This window comes from Sinocyclocheilus rhinocerous, unplaced genomic scaffold (genome assembly GCF_001515625.1).
Source record: "Sinocyclocheilus rhinocerous isolate Xijiao unplaced genomic scaffold, SAMN03320098_v1.1 scaffold287, whole genome shotgun sequence".
NCBI lineage: Eukaryota > Metazoa > Chordata > Actinopteri > Cypriniformes > Cyprinidae > Sinocyclocheilus > Sinocyclocheilus rhinocerous.
Genome location: NW_015633524.1, coordinates 2,384,052 through 2,396,600, shown reverse-complemented (window position 1 = coordinate 2,396,600; position 12,549 = coordinate 2,384,052). Strand labels below are relative to the sequence as shown.

The 12,549-nt window shown below is 35.5% G+C and overlaps 2 protein-coding genes across 2 annotated transcripts in view; both read right to left on the bottom strand.

Moving 5' to 3' along the window:
- Nucleotides 1-4,517, bottom strand: part of LOC107744139 (protein turtle homolog A-like) — a 33,233-nt gene extending 28,716 nt beyond the window's left edge. Inside the window, exon 1 of the mRNA XM_016557647.1 lies at nucleotides 4,294-4,517. The gene's annotated coding sequence lies outside the window, so the exon portion shown is untranslated. The remainder of the gene's footprint in view (nucleotides 1-4,293) is intronic.
- A 2,415-nt stretch (nucleotides 4,518-6,932) lies between these two features.
- On the bottom strand, nucleotides 6,933-7,446 carry LOC107744140 (transmembrane protein 230-like). Its single transcript, XM_016557648.1, has 3 exons — nucleotides 7,348-7,446; nucleotides 7,127-7,268; nucleotides 6,933-7,066 (listed from the first exon to the last, which is right to left on the bottom strand). The coding sequence occupies exons 1-3, from the start codon at nucleotides 7,444-7,446 to the stop codon at nucleotides 6,933-6,935; spliced, it is 375 nt and encodes a 124-aa protein (XP_016413134.1).
- Between the last annotated feature and the right edge of the window lie 5,103 nt (nucleotides 7,447-12,549).

Genomic DNA, 12,549 nt, shown 5'->3' with positions numbered 1-12,549 from the left:
CAATAGGTCTGTCGGGTGACGCTGGAAATACTAAAGCGTGTGACTTGTGCAAAGGGTAAAGCTAGCGCTCCACTTAGCTCACTGTGAGCCTGTGCACTATGCACCAGCGAACAATGCAAACGCCTGCTCATTACCACCCCGCGCAACGAGGGAGAGCCATTCTTGAAGAATCCTGAAAGGGGTCCCACCCACAAGACAATCCCACAGGTCACACATTTCTCACCGCACACTCGGCTACCAGTCTGTTTACTTTGCTAGCGTCTATTCAGCCATTCAGAGAACATGTGGTACAAAATCATGAGAACTTGAGTAATTAAGTAGAATTTTTGGAAAAATGCAATGCATCAGCTATATAAACCTGTTTCTCTGATAAAAGCTGGTAGGGAAGTGCTCTGTTACTGTTTGCTGTGTGTTCCCACAACTTAAGCTAATGTTCTAGCAAGGTTTTCTCAAAGTTGTGAACAAACTTTCCTCCAGTAATGTTAATAGAACAGTTATCTTGACTTTAATAACATTCTCAAAATGTTATTTATACATAATTCATTGTACGTTTTTTTGACTAGCATTCTTGTTGCTATTTCCTACTTGTTTCAAAACATTTAGAGAACATTCAAAAGTAACATTCCCAAAATGTTTGCAAAATTATAAAATTAAACATTCCCTTTTCTAGGCTATAAGGTTCTAATAACTAGGACAAAATGGACATTTTAAACATTCACAAATCACTGAGAAATAATGTTTTCAATCTTAATGGGAATGTTAGCCACATCTTAACACCATCCCAGCTAGACCAAAGTCCTACAAAAATTACTAAGCACACAAAGGCTATCTTTTTGATTTATTGTTGTAGCGGCAGTAAAATCCAATTTCTTAACCTTCAAGGGCAAGGGTTACAGCACTTGATCATTATAAATCTCATCTAACCAAAGAGCAAACGTTGAATTATACCATTTTCTGTCTTCAAATGACACCAAACTGGGACCATATTGTGGGATATGCTAATTCAAGGCACTGAAAGAGTTCAATTTGGTCGTCCATTCATTCTTGGGGTTTACAAAGGACAGGCTGAACTCGTGTCACAAATTTCTCAAAGTCTATAAATCTGGCTGTGATGAGAAGGAACTGGGCCAAATCGAGCGTGAAAGCTAAATATAGACCATTCATTACAAGCTTGAGCTTAATGCAAAAGGATCACCAGTCATTCAATTATTCATATCTGACCTATTCTGCATTCAAGTAAAAAAGGATGACAATGAAACTCAGAAATGTTGTTTAATCAAGCTGGGCTGTAAAAATGTTCTAACGTACCAGATAAAGAATATTAAAGTCAACAAAAAAGCAAACTTGACACTAAAACTTTTTTTAGTTCACTATTAGCTTTTGTAACTCGAATTGTGTCTGTAAAAATGTAATAACTTGCACTTCCAACTTTCTTTTTCTGCTGATGTCACTAAGGCCACACATTTAGTGATTGATAAAGCAAAATCTGCTACAGGTTGAGGGGATGGCATATTTTTGTAGACCAAACCCCAGAAACATTAGTATTTTAGTACTTCTGGTTCCATCGTCCCGATGTTAATGGTTTTTTAAATGGGTTTTTAGTTAAGTGACTGAAATAAGGTCTGTGGTTTACACAAGGTCAAGATATTTTCACGTTTTATTCAGTAACATCAAATACATCAGTAATATTCCCTTGCGATTTTTTAAAACTTTTACTTGTCTTGAAAAGGGTGGTTCCTAACACGTGGCTAATGGGACTACAGAGGTTTTCAGGGACATTAAACATTAATATTATACAGGAAAACTTCTATTCACTAGTCGCTTTCACAGCCTCGTTGTGTTTTTTAATCACACTCTCACAAACTATTTTAACTACAGAGGTTTTTTGTTTGTTTAAATAAAGACTGAAAGAGATGCTTAGTGAAGGTGACATTAAAATCATGTGACCGTGATATAGTTTGTTAATAACCATGTATGTTTAGCTTTTTACCTCTGGTGATTGTATTTAGGCATCAAAATAATAAAAAAGTAGTGTTCATTTGTGAAGATTTTCCATGATGAATGATACGTCAATAATCCAAAAACCAATGGAAAAATCCTGTTTTTTTTTTTTTGTAGAGGGAACCAGGGTGATGCTACTTTGCATCCAAAAATCTTTACTTCTAGAACTCTATATAATACCCCCTTTAAATGTTTAAATTCCCAATTTGTAATATTGTGTCACTGAATATTCTATTTCACTTCATGAAAGTAAAATGAGATTCTAAGGGGACTTCATTTTGACTTTAAATGAGGCCAAAGATGTAACAAAACCTCACATAATTGTGCTCTTCTGAGATGTGGCAAAGCAATAAACTAACCTGAGCTTCAAAGAAGCACAGAAAACATTGTAAAGGATGAAACAAACAAGAAAAATTAAACACTAGCAACCTTACTCTTCAAAAGCTTTTAAAACAGAAGTTGCGTCATACTGTGAAAGCGAGACCTACTTTACAAACGCATTTGTTCACTAGAGCAAATAAACAGATCATCTACAGCAGCTGGACCTGAAACTCTCAGGCTCAGAGCAGATTCCCTGCTGACGTGATCGCGGCTACACTGGAGCTCACGGATTTAATCAGCCAAATGGACTGACCATTGATTTGTAGAGGTCAGAAATGTTAACCGACTTTCCTTATTTTACAACGCTTTAACAATACCCTTTTTATGAACTCAACCGATGATGCAGCCAGATGTGCACTTAAAAAAAACATCCAAACACATTTTAGAAAGATAATAGAGATTTAGCTGCTATCGGTGGGTTGCTTTAGTCCATTATAAACCTGTTAATCTAAAAAAATTTAACAAAATGAAAGGAATGAGATCACTGTTTGTATAAGGAAAAACATTCGGTCAACCCAAAAGTTGGCCATGAATTTGTCATTCCTTACCAACATGCAAATTCCTGCAGTGGTGCAAACACAAACAAAACTAACAGAGACAGAAATAAGCACGTACAAATTCAAAAGTGTCAAACCCTCAAAAAACGTCATCAGACGTTTGGTGAGGAGAGAAAGTGCCATGTCCACGATTGTGTTGATTACAGATTATCCACTGATAATAATTTAACACCATTGCATATGCAAGCATCATAATCCATACATTGCATGGTGCTATGCATGAATGCTCACTGATTCATGACAGCTGGGATCAGACACAGACTCTCAGTGTAATCCAGGATAATCTGGCTTCAGTGAGCCTGGAAAAAGTGAACGATTAATATCACTGTAAATAAGAGCGATGTCCCTACATTCACTGTGGTGTACTCCTGTGAATTTGACTACCTTACGCATGTGACTGACTCAGGATGTACACGTGAATCACACTGGGCTAACATTTGACCAAAAGGAAAATCCATTGTCACAACCATTGTTTACACTCAATAAGGATTGTTTACACTCAATTAGGGAAGTTTGATCAATGAAGGCTTAATGAACTTCAGTAACGGCAATACAATAAGAGTTACCTAACCCAAGAGGGGGGAACAACAATAAATGTCCAGATACAGGAATGAATTCAGGTTGATTGGGACACTTTTTGCCATTGAAATGACTGGGGAAAAGTGTCCCAATCAACCTGAATTCACCCCTATGTTGTATTGTATATGGACATGTCAGAAATTAATCTACAACATCCTGCAAGCCTCTGCTGGGTAGATTCGGGAAATTCTGCTCAACCTGCCCCCACAAATCCACTTGGACCCCTTGCAGGGGCAATTAAAACCTTTAATTCGTCCTCACTGAACTGCCACTGACAGTCAAACGCTAGATAAATCCCCCACTACTCAAACAAACAGACAACAACAACAAAAAGTGCCATAATCTACTTTGTATCAATAGAGACAAATGAGCATATAAATGTTGCTTACAATATACTACTTAACTTTGGCAAATTAACATGATCCTGTGCGTTATAATATAAAAACGGATAGATAGATAGATAGATAACATGATGAAACAGTAGAGTAGGAAAGTATGTAAACCATATATATGAAGTGTAGAGTGACTGATGAGCATAACTTATTAAAGATACTAAGCGCTTAAGTAGCCTACAAGCAATTTAAACATACTCGGAATTAAATAGTGCTGCAATTACCGTTCTTTCGGTTTTAGGATTACACAAACCGGACAGAAGTGTTTTTATTAGCTACACATTACATTTTTAATCTAAATGTTCCTTCTTTCCAACCTAGTCTAGGCTATCTTAAAGAACGGAACTTGTTGTAAGTCAGAGTAAACTGTTGTTTATACTCACCTGTATCACTTCATCTATCAGCTGTGGTAAACAGCGCTGTTTTGCGTTGAAGACAGAAAAATAGCCTACCACGATGAGAATTATTCCAAAAGTAAGAATTTATACTCTGTCAGCGTTAATTCCATATCACAATCAATTCTCAAGGACAACTTCAAACATTTTGCCAGTGATATTTCGTTTTTATCTTGTTTCTGTGAATGTAGTGAGGAAAACGAAGCGCATAAACTTTGTCTCTATGGGAGGTTTAAGCTCGCGCATCAGCGTACCTCTCGCGTTGAGTTCACTCACTCCTCCCGCTGCTGTTTCACCTAACTAATGTAAACACGGGCGCGCATGCGCAGAGCGCACACGGAGAAACAAATGTACCAGTGCACACATTTACACATAATCAGCTGTCACGTTTAAAGAAAGAATCGGTTTTAATAACAAAGTTACACTTAAAATGTTAAATGTTTTACCAGTCGCAAGACAACTGAAATTTAATACAGAAAAACGTTTTATTCATCAGCCCTACATTTTTACAGCGTAGTGTGTTTCGCTATAACTCTGACCTCAGTCATAATAATAAAGAGCAGAGGTGTGTCTGATGTTGTACTTTGGTCAAGATTCTAAACTTGTTTGTCATCTGGGCACACGGAAATCACTCGTGAGACTGCAAACCCCCAGTAAACTAGTAATCTATGACGACTCGCGATAAGAGCTGGCATAGAATGTGGTGTGGATAAAATGATAGCTTAAGTGAAAGTTTGCCATGGGTGTTGCCATGAATTTCAGTGCAGCTAAACCATAGTATTTAAGTGTTGTATTGTAAAATACAAACACGTACTACAATCTATTATGCTTTAACTGCAATGAAATGCATAGGATCATAATCCAAGATAAACTTTGTCTTCTTCTTAACAAAAATAATTATTACTAATATTATTTATAATCACGGTTAATAATAATGGTAGCCTATGATTAATTTTGATAGGCCTACTATAAATTAGGCTACTATACCGTAAGTGTCTTATGGGATCGGATCAAACAGTCGCTTGCGAGCCCCCTAGCGGTGGCAGATCACATGCTATTTATCGTGGGACCAACACTTTCAATTACTGCCCACTAGAGGGCAGTGAGTTTCTTGTGTTTTCTCTTCAGGACAGGGAGCGTAGGCTGTTCACATTCGGAAAGGAACACTATCCTGCTGCATATTTCACAGTATATACTTTAATACTATGTGAAACAGTGTACTTTATGCACCAATAAACGTTCCAAATAGCAGTATGCTATGTTGCCCTCATTATGTTGCATGATTAATTCTGCAAACTATATCTAGTTTTAAAGTTGGTAATAAAAACTGTAATGAGTAATGAGTCAAAAAGCATACACTGAAAAGAAAAATATGAAGGCTGATATTACCTCTGGTTCAGTAACACTGAAATCTGAAGGTCAAGTGCAGCGCCTTGTTTTATTGGATACCCAGTTCTCTGCCTTCTGTTGTACAGCCTACTTCACATTTTTGACAAATGTAGTAGTAAATCATCCAGGTATTCGATAAAAGTTTAATATTTAATATTGCTCAGAATACAATACTTCTCTTACCATAAAACAGTAAGAGAAGTACGGTTGTACTGTACACCATATAATGAGTCTAATGTTTATATATATATATATATATATATATTAACCCTTCGTCTGCTTCACTTAAAATAAATAAATGTTCATATAAATAAAAAACAAATAAATAATCAAAAAATGTTTACTTCTCATATCCTTCAGTGGATCTCAAAATAGAACTTTTTGTTCCCTCAAAAATAAGAAGCACAAGGCGGCGAACATTAATACTTCCTTCAAACACTTTCAATAAAATGAATAAAACCAGTTTATTCCACAAAAACAATACTGCATAGCAACTAAACTACCAGTTAAAAGTTTGGACACATCTGCTCAGTCAAAATATTACTATTTTCGACACTTCAAAATAATGGTAAGGTCATTAAAATTACAAAATAACAAATATGCAAGTATGGGAACACAAATAAAAGTATATGAGGAAATGTAGCAAGCAAAAAAAAGGAAACAACATAAATATCATAAATATAACCACCCTTTGCCTAGATTCTACCTCTGTATCCACCTTATTTTTCAACGTGGAAGTAAGCTACTTTTGGTTCATTAGGCGCTGTAGGGAAATAACAAGAAGAATAACAAAGTGCAGTCAACGGTGAAACTGCAGTAAACGCTCTTAACAGGAAAAAATAATGTGGATACTCAGGACTTCAAGAGGTGCATCCTGGGATACTTGTGTCCAAACATTTGACTGATAGTGTATATACAGTAAATAATGCTTCATTACAGATAAATACATTTTCTAGCTTTTAAAACAATACTTTTTCAAGTTTTATAAAAGCTACGAAAATATCAGCATATTTCTCATTGGCCTTTTATGTATTTAGCTAAATAAATACTCTATTTTGCTTAATATTGCACTTCTGTTTTCTTTTGGTAAAATAAAGATAGCTCAATAAAGCACAGTGTGCCACAGTTTCTCCTCTAGAGAAACTCTGAGTAAACAGAGAATGAAAGTCTAAAGGCAAATCATGCAACATCTGCAGAAAACACATAAAAGTAACAGCATTCAGAATGACCAGATCCATTCAGTCATCAAAGTCTGGGATGTCATCGTAAGAATAACCACGGTAACCCTTGAAAGCATAATAAGCAATCCGCAGATGATAGAATCCGGGAAGAAAGATCAGTATGCCAATGATGAGTACTGGAATCGTGCGATCTGGGTACTAGAACAAGACCATACATTACTGTCTAACATACTGACAGATATTTACAATACTGCAGTTTTGTTTACTCAACATAACATTAATGTATCCTGCCAAAAGAAGGGATCCAACAACAATCAATACAGAGCCAACCAGAAATAGGAATGTTGCCAGCGCAATAGCCTTGTAGGGTACTTTAGGTGGTGTTTTCTTGAACTATAAAACAGTGTTTATTAATTTATGCTACAAACAATATAACACAATTTAAATATTTTATTGCATCGGTGTTTCTCACCTGTAGATCAATGTAGCCTTCATCACTATCTGCCAGCCTGGAGTATTTCACATTATTGTTTGGGGCAGCACTGGCTGTGTTGTTTCGACTTGCCATCATGATGATGTTTAAGCTTATTGGCACTTGAAGATGATGAAAAGTAGCAAACTAACGTTACACCGTGATTATCTGAGAGTGCATCCAGCTTTTGATTTGGTTTATTCTGGAAACCAGAGAGAAAGTTTATAATAACTTAAAATACAGTACATGCATCGCAACTAGTGCAGCAAAACTCATGTTGTCTTCTATCACTTTCAGAATGTCATGTTTACTGTCTAAATACCAGTCCACATAGAAGTTCAAATAGCCTACAGTAATTTGATAACATCCTGGTGATAATATTGTCTCAAGATAAGTAATTCTTTAATAGCAGCTATTGAATAATTAGATAACACGCCCAATAGGTTATTTATACAGACTTGAGTCATAAATCTTGTTTCTGCTTTATAGTTGGTGAGTTTATAGAAGCGTTCGTATACTCACCAGCTAGTCCCTTTTAAGCAGGGGCGTAATTTCCACTGGGGACAGGGGGGACATGTCCCCCCCACTTTTCAAAATCACGTTTGTGTCCCCGTGAGGCGACAGAGGGTATATTATATTATATTATATTATATTATATTCTGTACCATCCTAAGTATTGAATCAATGCAGAGACAATATTATAGCCTAACCTATATCTGAATCCCATTTCAACCTGCGCGCGGGGGAAAGAAGAAACCGCGGCAGCCAATAGCAACTCGTCTTAGTTGTTATGTAAATGACAGATATCATTTTAAGGAGTAAAATAAATAAATAAATGACCGTTTTTGCTCAAGATATTCAACAATGACACACGAAATCGATAAAAAAAAAAAAGTACATTAGTAAAATAAACAATAATTAGGCTACAATTAATAAACATGCGCCAGAAGCAATTTTTGATGGCTAAAAATACTTCAAAGACAAATGTAAGAAGAAAACAGAATAAACAAGCAAAGACTTTAAAAATGGACTTAGTTATGACAATGAACCTGCTTTTGCCATGGATCTCGATACTAGATTAGACTGATAAAAATAAAAACCAATGATGATAATAGACTAATAATAATAATAATAATAATTTAAAATACATTTAAAATAAATTGAATAAATAAAATGTAACGTAAGTGTGTGTGGAAAGGCTATACCTCACACTGCTCATCCGATGCAGATTCAGTGTGAAATGAATTGGACAAACACCAGCTCTTACACTCAAATACCAGTTAGTCACAGCTTCCTCTAAATATTTTCACTTTACCTGTTGGTTCAGAGAAAGTTCAGCAAGACTCCCTGTGCTCTGAGGGACAGTACCATATATATATATATATTCTCTTTCAATTAAAGCACTTCAAACTCTTCCAATAATTTCCTGATAAACTTTAAAAATATGCTGTTTGATTTAATAAACAGCTTCTGAAATGCTTTGAACAGGTTTTGTAACTAACCTGAATGCCATTCATCTTCACAGGGGTGGAATTTGCTTTTTCGGTATGTGGGTTCAAATGAGAAGCCTGGGGAAATTATGAAAAAAAAAAAAAAAAAAAAAAACATTAATCAGAAATTGCTTGTGACATATATTTTCCCCAAGAAAAATCACTAAATAATTTCATTATACACTCATAAACTGGCTGTGGGTGTGTAGATGATGTATTGGCATAAACTCATATTTTATGATATTAATACAGTGAGAATATAAACATTAATGTACTGGTATTTTTTCTTATTCTAATATTCTGTAATGGATCCATTGGACCGGATATGTTTTCTACAGGCCAAGACACTTTTCAGGTGCTAAACCTCATTCGTCTGATCTGTTGTTTGTTAGCGTCTAAGCGAAGATTCATTCCTTCCTCTATATTCTTTATGGTTTGTGCAACTGCTGACGTTGGCTGGCTTCCAGAGTAACCCTACAACTAAACAATGAAGGACCCTTAACATTCGCAGCACGTCTTGAGACTGCAGATCTGAGGCAAGTGCTTCAAAAGCTTAAATATTTAAAGTGACAACAAGGGAGGAGATGGATGCCAAGGCATTCAAAATCAGTGCAAGCAATCAGTCATGCTTGCATTAAACTTCTGCATAAAGTTCTGCATCAAGCACGGCAAAGAGGAACATGAAGGACACGAGAAAAAAAACCAAACAATAGATGGACAGTGTTCATCGTATTGATTTAAGGACACTAAAGCTCATGGACACATGATCTTGCATGAATAAACGTTCTATGATGGACATGGTGCATGTAGCCAAAAAACAAACAAAAAGAAGAAAGAGGGTGCATATGTTCTTCATTTCTTTGTTTTTGGAGAAAAATTTTAAATGAAAATGAATTATTTGTCATTCAAAAAGTTTTCTGTTGAATACAAAAGTAGATGTTTTGAAGAATGTTAATGCTGCTCTTTTCCATACAATGGAAGTGGATGGGGAGCTGTCAACTCCTAAAGAACACCATCAATGTAACCTATAAAGAAAGTCTTACAGAAATGACATGACACCTAATTTATGTTCCCATGCAGTGACAATAGAGGCACATAACCTTTGAAGAGCTGGAGGACTTTTCTTGTTCTTTTCATAGATTAAGGGCATGGATTATTGTGGAAAGAATTATGAAACAAATCATGATGATGGATCTTCGAGAGAAAGCAATGGACAGTTAGAGAAATACAAAGTGACATTCACAGCCACAGGTGGACATGCCATTTCATAAAGCCACATAAATCATTTATTTTCTTTGGCCGTGACATTCACTTTCATTACCAAAGCTGACCTTCAGGGACGTCAATGATCAGTGCTGATGAATTACACCATTCTCCACCGACTGTTCATGCAGAAACAAATTGTGCTCAGAAAGTTTCATATCAAACCAACACAAAGAAGACCTAAGTCCTAAAAAGCACTTAAGTTTGAAAAGGCACATGGATCACTGACATAACTTTTTTAAATTTTTTTTTTAGTTCAGATATATTGTTATTCAGATAATACATTAAAAATGCAGTTAATACAGGCAATGACTTGAATAAAACTTGAATAAACATTCTGAATTAAAATTCACTTTGATCATCTTTGTCAGTCAAACTAATTTGTGTAATAGCAAGAAAAGAAATGTTTAACTTGAAGTCTCAAATTCTTGAAAAAAAGAATGTTGTCAAAACTAGTTTGAAATAATCATTTATTATTATTTCTTAAAAATGTAAGGAAAATTTCCATTATATATATTATATATAATGGAAATGTTTAATATATGTCTATATTTAATGTCTAATTAAAATATAGCCTACAATTTTAATGTCTGTTCATACACTAAAAACATGTTTGAAAACATTTTAATTACTGATTAGCTACACTGTATACTCATCTTTTAAAAGTGAACTTGAAGTATTATCACACTTAAATTTTAGCATACTTTTTTGTGGAAATTAGTAGCCTAGGGCTAGACTATATATTTGTTTGTTTTTGTTTGAAAAATATTTAAAAACGTCATGAGTACATTTCTAAGAACCTGCTTCGTGTTTTAAACCATTTTTTAAATAAGATTCATCTTTTTAATCATCTAATGAATGTGTGTGTGTGTGTGTGAGTGAGTGAGTGAGAGAGAGAGAGAGAGAGAGAGAGAGAGGGTGGAAGTGAGTAGTCTATGAGATGTTTGCACAAACACTGTTGCATCCCATCAGATTCCTCATCAGACTCGTGTTGTTGTTTTTTTGAAAGGTCACGAGCGAGTGAAAATAAAACTCATACGCTTTTACAGATGTTGCTCTGAATGACGGTAAGTGCAATTTATTCTGAGAAGGATATTTATTCGGAATGAAGAAAACACCCGCAAATTGTTTGTTTGATTGATTGAATGAATAATTGCGAACGAGGCATGCGATTATTATGGTAGGCTATAAGAACCGGTGATTCTCCTACCTGAAGAGCTGCATGATAATTAATCGATTTCGAGTTCGTTTAAAATTGTGATTTGAATTTGTATCAATTTGTTAAACTCAAACTGTATTGCTGTTTAGTGTAACAGTCTAATATGTGGACAGTTGGTAGAACTAGCAGGCTACTGGTGTTGACGGGGTAAGTTGTCACAACTGCCATGTCTCAGTCGTGTTTTGAGTCAAATGTTCAGTCACACAAATGCTTACTCTTGCAGTGGTTTTGGTGTATGAAAACGACACGTTTCACGTAACTCGTTTAATCCCCATATTATTCTAGCTGAGTGAGAGCATTTCACTCCGTGGATAGTCGAAATAAAACTGCATCTGAAAAGTTTTAAAAGTTATTCCTGGTCACATGCTGAAAGATGGTGAGAAATTCCAAAGTAGCTCAATACGATGAAAAGAAAGTTGCAAATAAAAATATTTTCTAGTATCAGAAGTAAACCAACATGCATAGGCTATTTATTTTTTACTTTTACTGTGTTTAATGTCAAATACTTTGATTATGATTTTCGTAATGTGAATGAATCTGCTTATTCAAAGTTGTGCTCACAAATGTGATTACTGACATGTCTTGTGACTTATTTTACTACAACATTAATAATAGAGCATATAGCCTACATATTACTCTGTGTGTGTATGACACACATGTTTTATGGCGCTTTAACAGACATCATCCTTTGGAGGCGCCAACTGGAAGTAAACAGCTATGGTCATGTGGTCAGAATTTGCATACACACAAATACACACGCACGCACACACACACACACATATATGTGTGTGTGTGTGTGTGTGTGTGTGTGTGTGTGTGGCCCTGGACCCAAAAAAACAAAACAGTAATTTTAGATTTTTGAAGGGTCAACTTTGAAAGCTGAAAAAAAAAAAGCTTTCCATTGATGTATGGTTTGTTAAAGGGGTCATATGATGCTGCTAAAAAGAACATTATTTGGTGTATTTGATGTAATGAAATGTGTTTATGCGGTTTAAAGTTAAAAAAACACATTATTTTCCACATACTGTACATTATTGTTTCTCCTCTATGCCCCGCCTTTTTGAAACGCGTCGATTTTTACAAAGCTCATCGGTCTGAAAAAGCGAGGTGTGCTGTGATTGGCCAGCTATCCAATGCGTTGTGATTGGCCGAATACCTCAAGCATGAGACAGAAATGTTACGCCCCTCACATACTGTGATGATGCCCTGTCCGGCCGGAGCGACGAGACA

Coding starts and splice junctions, on each gene's coding strand:
- LOC107744140 (XM_016557648.1), bottom strand. CDS start 7,446: ATGATGGCAAGTCGAAACAACACAGCCAGTGCTGCCCCAAACAATAAT. Junction 7,269..7,347: donor AAGGCTACATTGATCTACAG/GTGAGAAACACC, acceptor ACTGTTTTATAG/TTCAAGAAAACACCACCTAA. Junction 7,067..7,126: donor GTTGAGTAAACAAAACTGCA/GTATTGTAAATA, acceptor TCTAGTACCCAG/ATCGCACGATTCCAGTACTC.